The following is a 21528-nucleotide window of genomic DNA, read 5'->3' as shown; positions in this document are numbered from 1 at the left end:
TTCCTTTCAATAGAACTAAAAGGGACAAGTTTGGCTGGTTCTTCCTGCTGCTGAATGCATTGTCCCTACTGGAGGCAGTAGTGCCCACCTTATATTTTTGGACTTCCCAGAAGTAGAGACATTTCTCATATCTACGTCAAATAACTATTCCAAACCTTTCCCATTGTCTTCCACTCTTCTCTTAACCATTTTTTCTGCTCTGTCCCATAGTAGTGAGAAGAAACCTGCGAGAAAATCTGGGCTGCTAACCACGGACTAATTTAATGTATTAATTTTTTTTAATTACAAAGGAGAGTTCCTCCTGCTTTTACAGATTCCAATGCCTGATGGCAGTTCTATATCTCAGAATATTAAGTACTTCACTTGGTTCATTCTTTCTGGAGTCCATGCAGAAGGTCCATTTGACGTCTTTTGTCCTTTGCCCGGAGAATGGTCATTTTAAAAAGTTTACAATAAAGTTTAAAACGGCCGAGGGAGAATCATCATTCCCTGGAATGGGGTAAGTGATGAGACTTGGATTACAGTTACTATCCACTATCCCCACCGTTGGGATGTTCATCTTGGCAGCATCTCGCACTGCAACATGCTGTTCAAATACATTGCTTAAGGTGTTGACAAAGATGATGAGGTCAGGCAGACGAACACCAGTGCCGTATTGAATGTGCGCATTGGTCAGTAGGGCCACCTTGCCAATACCTGGTGTGCGCGTACTCTCCACTCTCCTGCGCCGTTTTTTCTATCAGGTGAGAAAAACTGACTGGCTCGACTTACAAACAGGATGATGCCTTTCCGATATGCACAATGGGCAGTGAAGTTCAGCGCCTGCTGAAGGTGAAGAACAGACTGATCCAAGTCAATAATGTCTTGCTCCAAACGGCAGCCAAAAAGATATGGTTCCATCAGCCTAAAGAGAGAGGAAGTGTTTCCATTATCCCCATTCTTTTCACAGACAAAACTCTTGGAGTGGCCTTCCTCCAAGACACAGCTGGTAAGTAATGCCAAGTCCATCATCCAGACACCAAACACTCCCACCCAGAACATAGAGGCCAGATAACCTCACCCACTGAGGCTACACGGCATGCATGTCCAGAACACCTTCCCTTAGCAAATGAGGACAGAATATTTGTGTCCATGCCCCTCACCATTCTCCATTCCAGCTATCGACTTCAGAGAGGCACGGTAGTGTAGCGGTTAGCGTAACGCTTTACAGCGCCAGCGACCCGGGTTCAATTCCCGCCGCTGTCTGTAAGGAGTTTGTACGTTCTCCCTGTGTCTGTGTGGGTTTCCTCTGGGTGCTCCAGTTTCCTCCCACATTCCAAAGACATACAGGTTGGGAAGTTGTGGGCATGTTATGTTGGTGACGGAAACGTGACGACACTTGCGGGCTGCCCCCAGAACACTCTACACAAAAGATGCATTTCACTGTGTGTTTCGATGTACATGTGACTAATAAAAATCTTATCTTATCTAGAGACTCTGAGCATACAAAACCAAATTAGCAGCTATCTGCAAAAGTGCAGCATCCCATGGGTTCCCTAATAAGCTCCTGGTGCAAGGCCATGTGATCTTGGAAACTTTCTCCTCTCTCTGGACAAGTTCCAACACCTGAACAATATCACCCCATGCTGGGAGCAGTGTTTCAGATGTATTTAACACCACATTTCAATGCAATCCACACACTACCTCTGATGTGACCCTACCTAGATAAATGACAACTTCTCTCAGCTGGCTAGTTTTCTACGTTCAGGGCTTCACCTCAAGCAGAATGGAAAATAAAGGGGGAAAAATGAGTTTCAGGTTGTGTTACAGGTAACAGAGCTCTGGACATACTCCTTTTGGAGTACAGAGTTCATTACTACACACTGTGTCTAAGACAGATGCATTGCCTTTGGAAGGAATGCTGTGCAGATTGATCAGAATAGTACTCTGGCTAAAGGGATTAAGTAATGGAGAGAGGTTGCAGAGGGATGTACTTAGTTGAATATAAAAGATTAAGGTTTTATTGAATCAAGTTTAAAATGATTAAAAGGAATTGTGCAGATGTAGAGAGAGAAAACCCATTTCCTCTAGTGATAAAGTCCAGGACAGAAGTCTGACCTTGAAATTAAGAGCCAATGTGTTCAGATAGTAACATCAGAAATATTTCACAACACAAAGGATGACGGAAATCTGGAATTCTATCCAAAAAAGTATTGTGGGTGAATGGCAGGAGTCACTCAAGAATTTCAAAACCGAATGATAGATTTTTGTTGGACAAAAGGTATTACAGTTAATAAAACCAAGGTAGGTTCAAGAAGTTAAGGTATAGGTAAGCCACAATCTAACAAGGGGGGGAAAATAGGCTCTAGCAGCTGATTATGCCTCCTTCTGTTCCTAAGTAACAGGCTGCACTGACCTGCCTTTCAACATTAAACATGTTTATTGAAGTGTTTTGTTGCTCTGATGTGATACGGTGACAGAGAGTCGCTCATCTTAGTCCCCCAACGCCTTCCTCACACCGGTCTCTGTCCCTCTCATACCATCCTGTTCCACTCTCCCAACCTACCACCAATCCCCACTTCAGCAACTCCTGGTTACCAGCCACATTGGTTTATCCAGTCTAAGCCCATGAACAGCAAACACCTACCTGTGCCGACAGCCTCTCTTGTGACCATAGTGCACCCTGGCATCGAAGAGGTCTTTTACAGTGAAGAGCTCATTGACATGGAAGAAATCAGGATGTTTCAGGGGGTCGTTCAACACTCTGTCATCCACTAGAATAGTTACACAGCAGAGAGTTAATGTTCACAGTTCAGACTTTACATTGAGTTGACAGCACAAGCCGGCTGTACACATTCTGACCTCTATCCACAACATCTACCATCCCCTCCTGCAAGGTGGTGAATGGTTAGTGGAATAGGCAGGAATGCGAAGTTGAAGTTACACTCAGATCAGGCATGACCTTATTGAACAGTGGAGCCGGCTCAAGGGGCTTCGTGCCAACTTTTGCTTATAATTCATACAATTGTATTCTCTTCCAAACAGATCACTCACAGCACACAAAATCCTTGACATCTCCAACCTATCAACTTTAACCAAAACTGGACTGATGAGTAGTGGACCTCAACTGAAGCCTGCGCCTTGGTTATACCATCCCATCTCAACCTACCACAACAAGAAGTTTGATTTACACAGCAACTATAATAGAGTAAAAACATTGAAAGTCCTTTCACAAGAGCATTATCCAACAAATTTCAACAGTGAGCCACATAAGAAAATATAAAAACCAATGATCAAAAGGTAGGTTTTAAAAACCTTAAAGGATGACCTTCAGGGAGGGAATTTCAGAACTTAGGACCATGACAGCTGAAGGCATGGCAAACAGTGGTGGAAAAATCCAGAATCAGAACAGCTCAGTGGGCCAGAATTGGATGAGTACAGAGAGAGAACTGTTTCACTTATTCATAAGACACGGACACCAATGGCAGCAACAACATTTACTGTCCATCCACACTACTCTGAAGAGATAGTTAAGAGTCAACCCTTTTGAGAGTTTGGACTCATGCAGAGGCCAGAGTAACCTGGCAGATTGCCTCCTCGAAAACGATGCTTGTTTAACGAACAATTCAATAGTTCACAATTACCATTACTGATGCTTTTCTTTCTTTTAAAGAACCTAGATTTACTTAATTTGATGAATTTAAAATCCTGAGCTGCGTTGGCAGGATTCAAACTCAAGTCCAAAATGTGAGCCCAGTAACTTCACACTCCGCAACCATGTCCTGCACCAGGTTAGAGACAACAGAGACAGAGAAGGGAGCCCTGCAATGGATTCAAAAAAGACCAGGTAATGTCTAACCAGAAACCAACATAATTCAACAGGGAACATGGGTTTTGAGTGAAAAATACAAGTTAGGCAGCAGAGATTCACATCAGGTTTACAGAGGAATGAAAATGGAAGAGTGGCCAGGAGAGAATTTGAATGATCAAATTTAGTGATAAAGTCGTGGATGAAGATTTCAGCAGCAGATGGGCGAAGGGAGGACCAGAATCGACAATGTTATTGAGTGGAAATTGGCAGTTTTAGTGAAGAACCAGATGTGCGATTGAATTCTGGGGTCAAATATGATCACAAGGTTACAAATAGTCTGCTTCACTCTCAACCCACTGCAGGAAAAAGGACGGACTTACTGACTTGGAAATGTAGCTTGTGGTGGAGATCAAAATCAGTTCCTTCAGTCTTCACCATATTTAGTTACAATAAATTTCCACCTAGCCACTAACGTACACTAAAAAAAAGCAGCCTGATAATTTAGAGGGAGTAGAAACAATCAAAAGAGATCCCAGTGAAGTACAGACGGCTGTAATTAGCATACTTGCGGAAAGTGACACTGCATTTTCAGATTGATTTTACCACAGTAGATGAGAAATAGGAAGTGGACAAGGACAGTGGGAGTGTGACACCCCATCTCGCTCTAGTCCACCCCCACTCACTTAAATCCATCACTGTCTAATCAACATCCATAACACCATGCCCACAAGCTGAACACATTAAACTATAACCTTCCTCCCACCCTCTCCCCTTAACTTCTGCACCAAATAGCTTCCAATTTTCAGTGACTTAAACGTTTATTGCAGCTCCCTTTCTCTTCAGCTTTCTCACTGCCCTCGATGTCCAAGTGGACGGCAAACCTACCTCAAGATTACTACCTCCTGTGTTGATCACAGAGAGGACCATCATTTTCTCATGTCAATCTTTAACCAAATTTCCTTTTCTCTTCTCAACCCTACTTCCTTCCTACTCCTAGAGAAAAAAAAACTCTCCCCAAGCCATGTTCAACTGCACTTTCACATTCAAAACTTACAAGTTGGCACCATGGCATTTCTGCAGATACCCACTTGCTCAACCACACCATTAATGCCCTTTCCCCCATAAATAACAATATCGTCTCCCACATTTTCGTTGGTACTGCAGTCATCTCTGCTACCATATGCCCATATGGGACAGACTTTAATGTATCTGGCCAAAAAAAATGGAAATATAATTTATGCCAGATACATGTATAATTTATATTATGTTAATTTAAGTTTATGTTAACTCATGTTTGTATTGTACTACACTGCTTCAAAAAGCTATTTTTCATGGCATTTATACCGTGTATGTATGCCTATGACAACAATAAACTTGAACTTGCCATTCAAGTGGGACCTGATCAAATTTTCTCAGGTTCATCTTATCTCCAGCCAAACAACTCCAAGATGACACTGGATACCAAAAGTAACCTCCAACTTCCTTTATCAATTACAAAAACCCCAATACACTGTTCACTTTGTCCCTCATCAAATATAATGAGCTTATGCAATAAGTGACAAAGATCATAACCACTTGCTTGGCAGCTTCCCTCCATTCTCCCAGAATGCAAACTGAACTACTTCTAAAATTTCCTCCCTGACCTAGATATAGACTTGCAATGCTTTCTCATTCCAGTCCACTCCACCGCACCCCCCCCCCCCTTCAAGCTCATCTTGTCCACAAGGCCCTCCTTATGATTTCCTACATATTGCAATGGAGAAGCAGGTTCCAATGTCCATGTGCCCAAATGTTCTCAAGTGGTAAGCTCATCACTGACCTGTCTGTGCTGGCTCCTGTATGGCTGGGAGAGGCCCTGCAGCATGCCCATACGGTTGGCCTTTCAATTGCTGGTTGGAAGAAAGGACAGATCGGGCTACGAGGCCCAATCGTGGCAGTACTAAGAGAGTCAGAGAGAAGATACATCAGATTTGAAGGTGAAACAAGGGACATTCGGCCAAAATCAGGGGAGAGCGAGGCAAAAAACAAAAATTAATGTAGTGCTAGAGATGTAAAATTTAAAAATTGCTGAAATACTCAGCAAGTCAGAGAGAAACAGAGGTTGTGTCAGGTCGATGATCCTCTCATGGGGAGAGGACTGGTGGGACATGGTCAGGGAAGTGACCCCAGGGAACACAGGAGGAAAATGGAAATGGCCAAATACTGCAGATGCTGCAACCTGGAGCAAACAGGCAATCTGCTGGAGGAACTGGAGGTCGAGCAGCATCTGGTGCAGGGTCTCGACCAGAAACGTCGACAATTACACCCCCCCCCTCCCCGCCCCCACCACAGATGCTGTTCAACCTCCAGTTCCACCAGCAGATTGTTGCATGGAAACGGCCGTCCCAGTGACAGAGGCGTTTCCTAACACAGATTGGCCGGATCCTGGGCAGGGAGGGAGGTGGAGCTGGGCCAAAGTTGCGGCAAGTCCGAGGACAAGGCATGGCTCTTGGTGCTTGGCTGAGGGAACCTCTGATCAACCAGTGCACGGAGTCCCTCGGAGCCTCCTCACAACAGGGGGTAATGGGTGGCAGGCAGTGACTCCACAACCCTCGCTCTCCTACCCCGACCCCCCTCTCCCTCCCAATCCCCCGACCCTCCCTCTCCCTCCCGACCCAACCAACCCCCCCCGAACACCCCCCTCCCTCCTGACCCGACCGACCCCCCCCGAACACCTCTCCCTCCCCAACTCCCCCTCTCCCTCCCAACCCCTCCTCTCCCCTCAAAACCCCCATCTCCCTCCCCTCTCCCCCAAAACCCCCATCTCCCTCCCCAACTCCCCCTCTCCCTCCCAACCCCTCCTCTCCCCCCAACTCCCCACTCCCTCCCAAACTCTCCCCCCAAAACCCCCATCTCCCTCCCCAACTCTCCCCCCAAAACCCCCATCTCCCTCCCCAACTCTCCCCCCAAAACCCCCATCTCCCTCCCCCTCTCCCCCCAAAACCACCATCTCCCTCCCCAACTCTCCCCCCAAAACCCCCATCTCCCTCCCCAACTCTCCCCCCAAAACCCCCATCTCCCTTCCCAACTCCCCCTCTCCCCCAAAAGGCCCCTCTCCCTCCCGACCTCCCAAACACTCCCTCCCAATCCCCCGACCCCCCTCTCCCTCCCCCAACCCCCACTCTCCCCCAACCCCTCCTCTCCCCCAAAACCCCTCTCCCCCCAAAACCCCCCTCTCCCTCCCAACTCCTCTCCCCGCAAAACCCCCTTTCCCTCCAAAACCCCTCCTCTCCCCCCAAAACCCCTCTCCCCCTCCCAATCCCTCCTCTCCCCAGAAACTCCCCTCTCCCTCCCAATCCCTCCTCTCCCCCCAAAACCCCTCTCCCCCTCCCAATCCCTCCTCTCCCCAGAAACTCCCCTCTCCCTCCCAACCCCTCCTCTCCCCCAAACCCCCCCTCTCCCTCCCAACACCTCCTCCTCCCACACCCCCTCCCACTCCTCCCCAACCCCCACTCCCTCCCAATCCCTCCTCTCCCCTCAAAACCCCCATCTCCCTCCCCAACTCCCCCTCTCCCCCCAAAACCCCCATCTCCCTCCCCAACTCCCCCTCTCCCTCCCAACCCCTCCTCTCCCCCCAAAACCCCTCTCCCTCTCCAACTCCCCCTCTCCCCCCAAAAACCCCCTCTCCCTCCCCAACTCCCCCTCTCCCTCCCAACCCCTCCCTCCCAAACCCTCTCCCCCCAAAACCCCCCCTCTCCCTCCCAACCCCTCCTCCCCGCAAAACCCCCCTCTCCCTCCCAACCCCTCCTCTCCCCGCAAAACCCCCCTCTCCCTCCCAACCCCTCCTCCCCAACTCCCTCCCAGCCCCTCCTCCCCCACCCCCAACTCCCTCCCAGCCCCTCCTCCCCCACCCCCAACTCCCTCCCAGCCCCTCCTCCCCCACCCCCAACTCCCTCCCAGCCCCTCCTCCCCCACCCCCAACTCCCTCCCAGCCCTCCTCCCCACCCCCAACTCCCTCCCAGCCCCTCCTCCCCCACCCCCAACTCCCTCCCAGCCCCTCCTCCCCCACCCCCAACTCCCTCCCAGCCCCTCCTCCCCCACCCCCAACTCCCTCCCAGCCCCTCCTCCCCCACCCCCAACTCCCTCCCAGCCCCTCCTCCCCCACCCCCAACTCCCTCCCAGCCCCTCCTCCCCACCCCCAACTCCCTCCCAGCCCCTCCTCCCCCACCCCCAACTCCCTCCCAGCCCCTCCTCCCCCCACCCCCAACTCCCTCCCAGCCCCTCCTCCCCCACCCCCAACTCCCTCCCAGCCCCTCCTCCCCCACCCCCAACTCCCTCCCAGCCCCTCCTCCCCCACCCCCAACTCCCTCCCAGCCCCTCCTCCCCCCCCCCCCACTCCCCCCCAGCCCCTCCTCCCCCACCCCCCACTCCCCCCCAGCCCCTCCTCCCCCACCCCCAACTCCCAACCCCTCCTCCCCCACCCCCAACTCCCAACCCCTCCTCCCCACCCCCCACTCCCCAACCCCTCCACCCCCCCAACCCCTCCTCCCCCAACCCCCCTCCCTCTAACCCCCTCCTCCCAACCCCTCCTCCTCCCCCCTCCCTCCCAACCCCTCCTCCTCCCCCTCCCACCACTCCCCCCCACCCTCCCAACCCCTCCTCCTCCCCCTCCCACCACTCCCCCCCACCACTCCCCCCTCTCCCTCCCTCCCACCACTCCCCCCTCTCACCACTCCCCCCCTCTCCCTCCCTCCCACCACTGCCCCCCTCCCTCCCACCACTCCCCCCTCCCTCCCTCCCACCACTCCCCCCCTCTCCCTCCCACCCACCACTGCCCCCCTCCCTCCCTCCAACCACTTCCCCCTCCCTCCCACCACTCCCCCCCTCCCCCTCCCTCCCACCACTCCCCCCCTCCCCCTCCCTCCCACCACTCCCCCCCTCCCCCTCCCTCCCACCACTGCCCCCCTCCCCCTCCCTCCCACCCACCACTGCCCCACCCTCCCTCCCTCCCACTCCCCCCCCCCTCCCACCACTGCCCCACCCTCCCTCCCTCCCACTCCCCCCCCTCCCTCCCACCACTGCCCCACCCTCCCTCCCACTCCCCCCTCCCTCCCACCACTGCCCCACCCTCCCTCCCTCCCCCTCCCCCCTCCCTCCCACCACTGCCCCCTCCCTCCCCCTCTCCCTCCCACCACTGCCCCCCTCCCTCCCCCTCTCCCTCCCACCACTGCCCCCCTCCCTCCCTCCCCCTCTCCCTCCCACCACTGCCCCCCTCCCTCCCTCCCCCTCTCCCTCCCACCACTGCCCCCTCCCTCCCTCCCCCTCTCCCTCCCTCCCCCTCTCCCTCCCACCACTGCCCCCCTCCCTCCCTCCCCCTCTCCCTCCCACCACTGCCCCCCTCCCTCCCTCCCCCTCTCCCTCCCACCACTGCCCCCCTCCCTCCCTCCCCCTCTCCCTCCCACCACTGCCCCCCTCCCTCCCTCCCCCTCTCCCTCCCACCACTGCCCCCCCCTCTCCCTCCCACCACTGCCCCCCTCCCTCCCTCCCCCTCTCCCTCCCACCACTGCCCCCCTCCCACCCTCCCTCCCACCCCCTCCCCCCCCCTCCCACCCCCCCCTCCCACCACTCCCCCCCCCTCCCTCCCACCACTCCCCCCCCTCCCTCCCTCCCACCACTCCCCCCCCCCCTCCCTCCCACCCACCACTCCCCCCCCCTCCCTCCCACCCACCACTCCCCCCCCTCCCTCCCACCCACCACTCCCCCCCCCTCCCTCCCTCCCACCACTCCCCCCCCCTCCCTCCCTCCCACCACTCCCCCCCCCTCCCTCCTCCCACCACTCCCCCCCCCTCCCTCCCTCCCACCACTCCCCCCCCCTCCCTCCCACCCACCACTCCCCCCCCCTCCCTCCCACCCACCACTCCCCCCCCCTCCCTCCCACCCACCACTCCCCCCCCCTCCCTCCCACCCACCACTCCCCCCCCTCCCTCCCACCCACCACTCCCCCCCCCTCCCTCCCACCCACCACTCCCCCCCCCTCCCTCCCACCCACCACTCCCCCCCCCCTCCCTCCCACCCACCACTCCCCCCCACCCACCACTCCCCCCCCCCTCCCTCCCACCCACCACTCCCCCCCCCCCTCCCTCCCACCCACCACTCCCCCCCCCCTCCCTCCCGGCCGCTCGGTTCTCACTCACCGCCCCGTAGAAACCTCATTGCGCTGCAGCTCCTTAATTTCAACAAACTTTATGAACATGAGCGGAACAACAAATCAGGGCCTTTCCGCCTTACGTCATTGTCGAGCCGCCTTTCAGTCCTCACCATCATGGCGCCGCAAGCACACGAAGGGCTCTCGGTGAGGGGTCCCGGCCCGAAACCTGGACTGTTGATTTCCCTCCGTAGAAGCTGCCTGACCCGCCGGGTTCCTCCTGCATTTTTGTGTGTTGTTCATCTCGATGTCACGGCGCCACACGTTCATGCCCTCAACATCATGGCACCCCAGTCACTGCTGGCCGATCTTCAGCACAGCGCATGCGGGGTTGGCCCGGTGACGGTCCCGCCGCTGGGGCGGGGGGTGTGCGGTAGGAACGCAAACCCGGCGAGCATTTTGCGGGCGCCGGCGGGCTGCCGGCTCCGGCTCACCGGGCCTGCCGGGCGTCCCGATACCTTCCGTCAGTGTCCCAATGTTCCCACGGTTCAGTTTTATTTCCAGCGATGCTCCGGGTCCCGCTGCTCCAGACGGAGCCTCCCGGACCGGGCTGTGGGCGCCGGGACCCCACCTCGGGGACTGGGCTGTGGGCGCCGGGACACCCCCCCCCCCCCGCCGGGACCGGGCTGTGGGCGCCAGGAACCCCCCCCCCCCCGCCCCCAGCTCTGCCCCCGGGCGGGGGGCACCGGTGTGTTTCCCGGACCGGGCTGGACTGGGTGATATCCCTCGGGTCACCGCCCGCCTCCTGATCCCTCCCACCCGGGAACCGGACCGACCGGTTCGGCTCCAGCGATGGAGGAGAGCGGAGGCGAGTCCCGGAGCCCGGTCCCGGGCGGAGGCGCGAAGCACCGGTTCACAGAGCCCGGGAGCACCGGCGGGCGAGTGGCTGAGCCCGGACTCTTGCCCCAACCAGCTGCCCCCAGCCCAGTGACGCCAGCGGCGTCCCGTGACCCAGGTGAGCGGAGAGAAGGTGGGCGGGTGGCCGGGGTGGGGAGGGTCCCACCGCTGGATCGGGAGGCTGCGACGGTTGCACAGCTTAACAAAAATCTGGGAATGAGGGTGAACAGCGGGGGTGTGCTGCCCTCTGCGCTCCCCAAACCATCAGGCTCCACAGCCGCAGTTTTACTTTCACCTTTGGCAAAGCTGAACGCAACGATTCTCTACGGTGGAGACTGCGGATGCTGGAAATCTGGAGTAAAACAAAAGCTGCCGGAAGAACTCCGTAGGTCAAGCAGCATGTGTGGAGGCAAAGGGATTCCTGTATAATTTAGGTTCTGTGTGTTGTCTGAATCTAGGTGCCGGTAATGCTGCTGCAAGCAAGTTTTTCATTGTACCTGTACCCGGCCATTCTTGTGCACATGACTGGTATTGGTGTTGGTTTATTATTGTCGCTTGTACCGAGATACAGTGAAAAACTTGTCTTGCATACCGATCGTACAGGTCAATTCATTACACAGTGCAGTTACATTGAATTAGTACAGAGTGCATTGATGTAGTACAGGTAAAAATAATTACAGTACAGAGTAAAGTGTCACAGCTACAGAGAAAGTGCAGTGCAATAAGGTGCAAGGGCACAACAAGGTAGATCGTGAGGTCAGAGTCCATCTCGTTGTATAAGGGAACCGTTCAATAGTCTTATCACAGTGGGATAGAAGACAATAAACTCGATAACTCCACTGCATTAGCTGATCACAATGGCCAAACCGGTGTTCCCGTGACCAAGGTTTGATCCCATCCTTGGGTGTCCATGTGGAGTTTCCACATCCTCCATGTTACCATGAGTACTCCAGCTTCCTCCCACATCCACAGAAAGAGATGTGCTGGTAGGTTGACTGTTACTGTAGTGCTGATGGGTAGTGGAAGCAAACCAGTGATCACAATTAGCAAACTGTATCTCCATCTCGATCACAGTCATGGAAAATGCTGAAATATCTATTTGGTTTCTCCCTCCACAGATATTGCTTGATATTCCCAGAGTTTCCAATCTTTGGTTCAGATTTCTGGAACCTGCAGTATATTGATTGTGACCTCTGGTTTGTAAACCTCTGTCACAGTTACCAAACTTTCATGGACACCACTGGTGAATTAAAATCGTATGGGGAAACTTAGCTCATTTACTGCCTTGCTCCATGTTATGAATCTAAGTCACTGATAGTTTTATTTACCTCAAAATCAAACGTTATTCATAATAAATATGTGCATACAAAAGAAAAATCGCAGTACATGGCTCTTTACATTGGTAGTGTTGTTCAGTCTACACATTTGCAGTTCTATGCCTTGGTTGTGTTTGCACCTTTTTGTGTTCAGAGCAACACGTGCCTCCTGGGGTGATACAAACTTTGGTTGGTTGAGGGGTTTCCACACCAGATGCAGCCTTTCAATGTCCAGAGGGTAAGGAAACTCGACTGCAGTCCTTTCCTGATAGTTGACCCAGATCCAGCAGTTGACCAATAACCGGTTAACCAGCTCAACCGGCCGGTGTAAAATCGTGGAGATGTCCGTTTGGGAGCAGCCACATTAAATCCAGCCTGAAGATTATGTGGCCACAGAGGACAGGTTGGTGTCGGGGCTGCTGACGGGGTGTCACTGCCTGACCTAACCTCTTTAAATGAAGGCAACTGGTGTGAATGTGAAAGGTGGCAAAAAATGCAAAGGTATGAGAGGCAGGAGGGCCAGCAGTAGTATGATTCGGCGACACACACTGTGACACCCCTGATGAGAGATGTCCTGCTTTATCCACATTCCCGAATCTCTGTTGATTCTCCAGAAAGCGATGAAGGCACCTCTTCAGGAAACAGAGTTTGATGATAATGATTGTTTATAGAGAAAGGCATCACGGTAAAAGGCCCTTCAGCCCACCGGGTCCATGACAACCATCAGTCACCCACTTACACTAATCCCGCATTAATCCCACTTTTATTCTCCCCACATTCTCATCAACTCCCCCACTCATCTGCACACTAGGGGCAATTTACAGGGGCCAATTAACCTACCAGCCCTCGTGTCATGTGGGAGGAAACTGAAGCACCTGATGGAAAACTACGCGGTCACAGGAAGAACATGCAAACTCCACACAGTCAGCACCTGAGGTCAGGATCGAACCCAGGTCACTGGAGCAACGAGGCAGTGACTCTATCAGCTGTGCCACTGTGCTGCCATTCAGGAGTGCAACTGGGGGAGGATTGTGATTATTAAGGTTGTGTTAGTGTTCCTGATGTTTATTGGAATTGGTTTATTATTGTCACATGTACTAGGGTACAGTGAAAATCGTCTTGCACACCATTCATACAGATCAATTCATAACACGGTGCATTGAGGTAGTACAAGGTAAAACCATAACAGAATGCAGGATAAAGTATTACAGTTACAGAGAAAGTGCAGGCAGACAATAAGGTGTAAGGTCATAACGAGGTACCATAGAACCATACAGCACAAAACAGGCCCTTCGGCCCACCATGATTATGAGGTCAAGAGTCCGTTTTATCGTACCAGTCTTATAACAGTGGATAGAAGGTATCCTTGAGCCTGGTGGTACGTGCTTGCAGGCTTTTGTATCTTCTGCCCGATGGGAGGGGAAAGGAGAGGATGTCCAGGGTGGAAGCTTGTTTACTCTTCCACCAAAGATATTGCGGGGAAATCTATCAGTTAATAAGTTTCTAATGAAGCTTGCCATGTAAACTGCCAGGATCTGGTTTATCCATGTGTTTGTCTGTCTGTCTCCTCGTCTGCCCTACATAATCGTTAACCAAACGCGAGGCTGTGCATCTATTATATCTGCTTCATGTATCAGTGACTGGAATGTCACTCCATCTACACAATGTATGTTACAGTATCTGCCCCCTGTCTCTGTTACTAAAGTTGTCCTGTTACTGTACCTGTGCAATGTATCTCTAACTAAACCCTTCCCTGTGGATCTGAAACTTCATTTGAATTTCGGTATTTATTTTATGTGAAGTGATTTGAGATTTTTTACAAGAAAAAGTGCTAAACAAATGAAACACTCTTTTTAATGTTTGTCACAGATGAGACCACGATCAGGGATGCGTCCAATGAACAGATGGCAAATACTGACACAGCTCAGTGGTATAGTTTTCCTGGGGCTGATCACAATTCCTGTGGGTACGAAGTGGAACCAAGAGAGCAGACGACTGCTTCAGTCTCTCTAGAATCAGACTTCTTTGTTTCGTTAAAACTTGCTGCCATTTTAACTTTTATTTTTGTTGCTGTCACAATCTTATTGGTTTGCTCCAAGCAGAATGAGCCTCTTCTCCTCCACCCTGACTCACCAAAGTTCAGTCATCAACATTCACTGAACCAAAAGCTTCATAAGCTGAGGCTGTTGTTCCCAAGACAATCAGATAGTTTTTGGGCAGCGCTGGAAAATATTTTCAATCAGCTTCCCACTGACCCTGCTGAGATTCCCAAAGCTCAGTTAGTTGGAGTTGGATATGGTGTTTCTTGGAACACAATGCTTTGCCTCTCCAAGACTATTGCCAGTTTATTGCTAGTCAGTGCCAGTGATCTAGGTCCAGATGGAAAGAGTAAAGTGCGAGATTACAGCCAGGTTCTTTGGTCTCAAGCTGGTTCCTCTCCCAGTCCAGGCACTTCTCATATTATAATTGCAGAAATTGTGAAAAACCTCTCCTGTACTGTGACCCTGAGCCTGCAACCAGTCACTGAGCCAACAGCTGTGCCAACATCCTTCGTCTCAGTGTGGTCCATTAATGCGGAGCCCAAGCAAGAGACTTTCCCTTCTAATTTCACACTGAGAATTATGGCCAAGGTTTTACATCATCTCAACCAAACAGTACCCATTAATACAGACATCCCAAACACCTCTGTTGTAACAGTGAATCCTGAGGACCACTTGGAAAGTGGCTTTCTGTGCTGAGCCCGGTCACCTTACTGATTGATTTCACTTTTGCTTTATTCGATAAATGAACACGGGAAAGAAAATTACAATGAAAGAAGTATGTGGCAAAAATCAAAATTGTGAGCAGATAACAGTTGACAAGCAAATGTGTAGAGAAGGTGTGAAAATCAGCATTGTGAGCAGGGAAGATCTCTGGGTTAATTGTATCTGGTGGAGCAGCACTTGTACTAATGTTGGATTGTAACCTTGCCATTCCTTCCAGTTAACTGAATATGTCATTCATACTGACCCTGAATATCTGAATTGACAGATATCTGTGCTGCCTGGAGTGCATTTTAAAATTTGTATTGTATTATCTTACCAATTTGAATTGATTCTCAGTGAATACGGGAAGGATAGTAAAAGCACATTCAAAGATAAGGAATGTTATCACTAAATGACAATTCTAACACACATCTTTAACTTTATGATACCCAATATTGCCACATTACCCAACCCTCCTTCAACCCTACTCCACCCCTGTCCATTTCTTGCAGCTGCATCAAATATCTGTTCAAGGTGACAATAAATTTCCCATCAACCATGCATCATGAAATAAAAAGCTGCCAGTCCTAAGAAAAACTATATTTTCTGTAAACAGTGATTTTTATATAAATTTTATATTTGGATATGTATATGTGCATTTTTGAGATGGATACCAATATTAAATTGTAGTAAACGTTTCTCAGTAAAGCTTTTGTTCTGACGTCACCAAAACATCTTCAGCCTTCCACAGCTCCTCAGGTCATTGGCTTCTGCCCTCAGATCACTTGGTCACAATCCCTTCTTCATGGTCTCAGCCTCAGTAGTTGTTCTGAGCAGATGGGAGCACCACATCTCCATTGCTAAAGCTGCCACAAGAATAACAATTCCCTTTCTGCTGTTGGATGTTTTGTAACTCCCTTTAAATCTCTATTAAGTCCAAAAGTTGCCCAGACTATGAGGGATATTTTCAAGAATGATCGTGGTCCGAACTGGAGTGTTGGACTAATTGGAGATATTCAACAAACAAATATCACAACTTTATCTTGAGTTCAATCCCTCACTCTCCACGTCAGAAATCAAAACCTGCCGGGTGTCTCTTCTCTGACCTCCAATATGTGTCCATCTCAGAACCTTGTCCGTCTTTGTTCCTCTTGTCCTGCTCCCACCTGCTTTCCACACACACACTGATGGCTGACCACCCTGTCTCCTGCTCAGCACATACTTTTTCCCAGCACCTTCAAGTTGATTTCACTCACCTTCAATCTCCTTAAGTCTTCCTTCAGTCCACCCATCTTCCTGCCTTGAGACTCAGCATGTTGTGCAACTTCAGTGCAGTGTTTGACTATGAATTTCAGGCCCCGGGTTCCATCCATTGCCAATTTACATTGCCATGTCACTTTGCCTCTCCCATGCACCTACAGAAGCTCACATCCATATCTTTGATACTTTAGCTTCCATCACCATCTAGATCCTGCACAAACTCCACCCTGGTGCCAGGCCTCACTTGATCCAAACCCCCACCCCCCCCCCCCCCCCCACAAGCATTAAATTCAATAACTTAACTTCTGAATCTCCAATGATCTCCTACAGATTATTATTTCCTTACAACAGCTACACTGGTTGTCCAGCCAAGCCCTTTCCACCACCTGATTCCCTGTAATCTGTTCTCACTCACGTTCTTCCACTACCTGTCAGCACTACAGTAACAATTAACCTACCAGCACATCTCTTTCTGTGGATGTGGGAGGAAGCTGGAGTACTCATGGTAACATGGAGGATGTGGAAACTGCACATGGACACCCAAGGATGGGATCAAACCTTGGTTACTGGAGCTCTCAAACCATAGAACCATAGAACAATACAGCACAATACAGGCCCTTCGGCCCACCATGTTATGCCAACCTTTAAACCATGCCTAAGACTATCTAACCCCTTCCTCCCACATATCCCCCTATTTTAAATTCCTCCATATGCTTATCTAACAATCTCTTGAACTTGACCAATGTATCAGCCTCCACCACTGCCCCAGGCAGCACATTCCATGCACCAACCACTTTCTGGGTAAAAAACATCCCTCTGATATCTTCCTTGAACTTCCCACCCATTACCTTAAAGCCATGCCCTCTTGTATTGAGCATTGGTGCCCTGGGAAAGAGGCGCTGACTGTCCACTCTATCTATTCCACTTAATATTTTGTATACCTCTATCGTCTCCCCTCATCCTCCTTCTCTCCAAAGAGTAAAGCCCTAGATCCCTTAGTCTCTCCTCATAATCCATACTCTCCAAACCAGGCAGCATCCTGGTAAATCTCCTCTGCACCCTTTCCAATGCTTCCACATCCTCTCAAGCAGCATTTCTACCTGTTGGGCTGTGGCTCCTTTAGCTTCAGTTCAAAGACTGTCCACCTCATTTCAAATAGAATCTCTGCTTTCATAGACATGTACTTATACATCCTCCCAGCAAGTGGAACCACTGTCTCCCTCACCAGAGACACAGGTTCAATCCTGACCTCAGGTGCTGTCTGTGTGGACTTTGCACATTCTCTCCGTGGGTTATTTCTGGGAGCTCCAGTTTCCTTCCATATCCCAAAGACTTGGGGGGGGGGGGGGTGGTGGGGGTCAGTAGGTTAATTGCCCTTCAGTGTAGGTGAGTGGTAGAGTCTGAGTGGGTGTTGATGTGAGATTGATATGGGGTGGGTGTAAATGGGTGGCTGATGGTCAGAACAGACTCACTGGGCCGAAGGGCCTGTTGCCGTGCTGAATCTCTCTATGAATATGACTCAATGATTCATTTGACAGCAGGTCAGAAGGTTTTAGGTTCCAATCCCATTCCAGAGATCTGAGCACTGTAACCTAGGCAAGGAGATCCAGTTCAGAATTACTTAAGGAGACCATTCAGCTTATTGGATTCATGACAGAATAATCCCATTCCTCGCAGCCTCATTCCCCCTTTCCCTGCAGTCCTGCAACTTATTCCCTCTCAACTCCCCTTTCGCTCTCTGTGCGACTTTAACCATACCGCAGGATCATTTAAAGCAGCCGGTTCACCTTTGGGATGTGGGAGGAAACCAGAGCATCTGGTGGACGCCCACACTGTCATGGGGAGGACATTCAGACTTCAGTCACTCGGCAGCTGAGGTCAGGATTGAACCCACATCCCTGGAGTTGTGAGATCATGGTGCTAACCGCTGCACCACAGCGCCACCCATTGAAGGAGCACATGCTGTCGAAGGTGAGGCACAGTCTGATTGCTCAGGTCACATAAAAGTTCCTGTGGCTCCACTTTGAAGCAGAGAAGGGGAGACGTGCCTTCTGCCCTGTTCAATATTCATCTCTTGAACAACATTCTTGAAGAGCTTATCCAGTCATTAATGTTTTGGGGAGATTGACTAGATGAAAAATGGTTGTCATCTTTGCTACATTATATTGACAATACTTCAAAAGGGTTGTAAAAGTAGTTGGGAATTTCTAAGATGTATGAGAAAGATGCTTTACAAGTGCATGTCTTTTTTCTTCCTCCATCTCAATCACCTTTCCCAGGCTTGTCTTACCCATACTAATGTACATGTGCCGGAAGGTTTACTCCGAGAAATTTTATCTCAAGGGAGTGACAAATGAAATTTCACAGATGCTTTATCCGGTGGTTAAAATGAAGTGTATTAGGTTTCATTTCTCTGAGAAGAGTTAGACTTCTGTTCAAGAGATGGGTATATCTGTTACCCCTTCTTTGGCTCATACAATGATCATACTTATCAAGTGGAAAAAAAAGTGACCTTGATGCATGTCTGTACCCTACAGCCAAGATTCTAACAACGTAAAGTAGTACCAGTGAATAGAAAGTGATTGACAGGTTACCCACTGCTGTTTAAAGGAAACTTCAACTTGTTGAAGTAAATCCAACTAACAGAACTGGTTTGGCAAGAGATATCTCTGGACAATAATCACTTTTTTTTTGAAAATCTCATTGCTATCCATGTCAAAAACTAGAGGGGCATATCAAGACATGAGGGAGGGAGTGAGGTAAGAAAAGCTAAAACAGAGTGGAAAGATTAAAAAAATCAAAATATATCAATAAATATTTTGCATCTGTCTTCACTAAAGAGAACAAAATCAGAAGAATCCTTATGTAGATAGGAATGAGGTGAATAATATTAAGGAGGATAACAGATAAATATTAGACTGGTTAGTCAAGTTAAAGGAAACTGGGATCAGGGCCACTGGATATTTCCCAGGATCCCAAGTAAAGAACTTACCAAGGCTGCAGAAGGAAAGCCTTAATTTGAAGAACATTTTTAGGAGTAGTAAAATGTAGGGACTGTAGAACCTTACCCAATTACATTATTGATCTCATCCTTGATCCTAACAGACTGAATTACTGTCATATTTCCTGATCATAACTCAACTCTATGCCTAACTCAAAGCCACATGGCCAGGCACAAATATACTGTAGGTGGATTGGCAAGTTGTCAAAAGGTTAAGTAAATGAGTAAGTAGGTAAGCGAAGTGATGAAATGTAAGACTATCCACTTTGGAAGGAAAAATGAAAAAAATCATTACTAACATGCATCTAAACTACAAAATGTTTGGGCGTGAAGAGATCTTGGGGTCCCAGTACAGAAACCCAAAAAGTTAGCAGGCAGATACAGCAAGTTGTGGGAGGGCAAATGGGATGTTGGCCTTCATTACAAGGGAAGTGGCATATAAAAATAAGGAAGTTTATGTGTCTTTACTGGGTGTTAGTGAGACCTCGCCTGTGACACTGCATAGAGTCTCAGTCTCCATTTTTAGGGAAAGATGTGCTTACTCAGGAGGAACTGCAGAGAAGGTTCACCAAGCTGATTCCTGGGATGGAGAGCTGGTGTATCAAGAGAGGTTGAGCAGACTGGGCCCATGCTCATTGGAGTTCAGAAGAATGAGTTGTGATCTTATTGAAAGATATCTGATTCTGATGGGGATTGACAAGGTGGCTGCTGAGGGGATGTTTCCCCTGGTGAGGGTATCTGGAACTGGGGCAATAATAAGGGGTTGCCCACTTCCCATGGGGGTGAGGTGGAATCACTTCTCCCAGAGGGTCATGAATCTTTGGAATTCCGTAACACCGAGAGCTGTGGAGGTGGAGTCAATGAATATATTCAATACGGAGACACTTAAATTACAAGGAGTTAAGGAGCATTGGGGAGGCGCAGCAGGAAGTAGCGTTGAGGCTAAGTTGAATCAGCCATGGCTTTATTGAAAGGTGGAGCTGGCTCGATGGATCAAGTGACCTGCTCCTGCTCCCGTGTCTGATGTTCTTGCATTCTTAAGTTCATTTGCAACCTGACTCCATTCCTGACTTCACTCTTACTGCCTAGCTGGCCTCATCCTCACACCCAATCTGACAGCATCCTAACACTGACCTCTATGTCATTCTCAATCCCAGCTCAACCTCAATCCAGAACCCAAAACCACTGCAACCTCAATCCAACATAACTCCTAACTGAGTTATACACCCAATGGGGATTCAAACCCCGGATGAGACCTAATTAACATGCAAACAACACATCATCTTACTATCCCTGATAACATGTGCCTGTCCCTCTGCACCCTCTGTCACAACTCCCTCCACACACGGTCTGCTTCCCTCTTGCTTATTGTCCCTCCACACTGGACCCCACACCATCTGCCTCTGTGTCTGTATCCTCAACTACTTTCAATTAGTAGTTGCAACAGGGGGTAGAAAAACCCATTGCTTCGGGCTCTCCTCACTTTACAGGGCAGTGTAGGGTGACTACCGCAGATGCAAGACACCAGGAAGGATCCTGCCTCACGCCACTATGGTCTAGGGTTCCTGTCCATCGTTATGTGAATCGAGGGTTCGTGTCCCACGCCTTGGCGATGTGGGTCGTGTCCTGGTACACAGGGATCTGAGGGTTGTGAATCTGAAGTTCTGTCCCGCATCACGTGGATTTGAGGGTCCTAACCCCACCATAGGGATCTGGGTACCTTATCCCACATCATGGAGATCTTCAAGTATTTTCCCATGCTGTGGGATTTGGGGATACTGTCCAACAACATGAGGATCTAAAGGTACAATCCCACACTACTGAGATTGGAGGCACTGTCCCATGCTATAGGTGTCTGGGAGCACTGTCTTTCACAATAGGGATCTGAGGGTATTCTGACGTTCTGGATCTGGGGATATTGTCCCAAGCTGTAGGAATCAGGGGTTTCTGTCCTTTTGTTATGGGACTCAGGAGTCTTGGCCCACATCATTAAGATCTGATGGTCCTGCCCCAGCTTGATTAGTTCTTGACACACTGTTCTAAAGTATATGGATCTGAGGGTGCTCTCCCACATCATGGGGTCTTGTGGGGTCTGCCTGAGGCAATGTACTGGGGTGCACATGGATTTCCAGCAAGGATTTGATAAATGTTGAGTGAAGTCTGTGGGACACTGAGGTGTTGTGTGCTTTGAGTTTGGAGATTCCGGTGTGCTGGGTCAGGTTGGAGGGTGAGCTGGGCTTCGGGTCTGGAAGGTGTGATTAGTGGGTGGGTTGGAAGAGAGCTTAAGCTGGAGTCTAGCTAGGTCTAGCAGAGGGACTAGGATGAGCTGAGTTCAGTTTGAAAGGTGGGATGAAGGAAGAGGGTTGGAGGATGGGTTTAAGGTTGGGTTGGTTATC

The 21528-nt window shown here is 50.3% G+C and overlaps 2 protein-coding genes across 2 annotated transcripts; one reads left to right on the top strand and one right to left on the bottom strand.

Moving 5' to 3' along the window:
• Nucleotides 1-242: 242 nt before the first annotated feature.
• On the bottom strand, nt 243-10074 carry mrps2 (mitochondrial ribosomal protein S2). Its single transcript, XM_052037093.1, is given in 7 exon segments — nt 243-461; nt 464-679; nt 681-752; nt 754-904; nt 2627-2753; nt 5610-5729; nt 9964-10074. Coding segments are annotated over 7 exon segments (798 nt in total). The 5' UTR covers nt 9983-10074; the 3' UTR covers nt 243-368.
• Nucleotides 10075-10766: 692 nt separating this feature from the next.
• LOC127582093 (uncharacterized) lies at nt 10767-15560 on the top strand. The gene is made up of 2 exons (XM_052037092.1): nt 10767-10929; nt 13997-15560. Exons 1-2 carry the CDS (start codon nt 10767-10769, stop codon nt 14863-14865), a joined length of 1032 nt encoding a protein of 343 aa, XP_051893052.1. The 3' UTR covers nt 14866-15560.
• The last annotated feature ends 5968 nt before the right edge of the window (nt 15561-21528 follow it).

The sequence above is a fragment of the Pristis pectinata genome, chromosome 23 (assembly GCF_009764475.1).
Source record: "Pristis pectinata isolate sPriPec2 chromosome 23, sPriPec2.1.pri, whole genome shotgun sequence".
In the NCBI taxonomy this organism is placed as follows: domain Eukaryota; kingdom Metazoa; phylum Chordata; class Chondrichthyes; order Rhinopristiformes; family Pristidae; genus Pristis; species Pristis pectinata.
The sequence above is the reverse complement of the archived record's forward strand: the minus strand, read 5'-3'. Positions and strand labels throughout refer to the sequence as shown.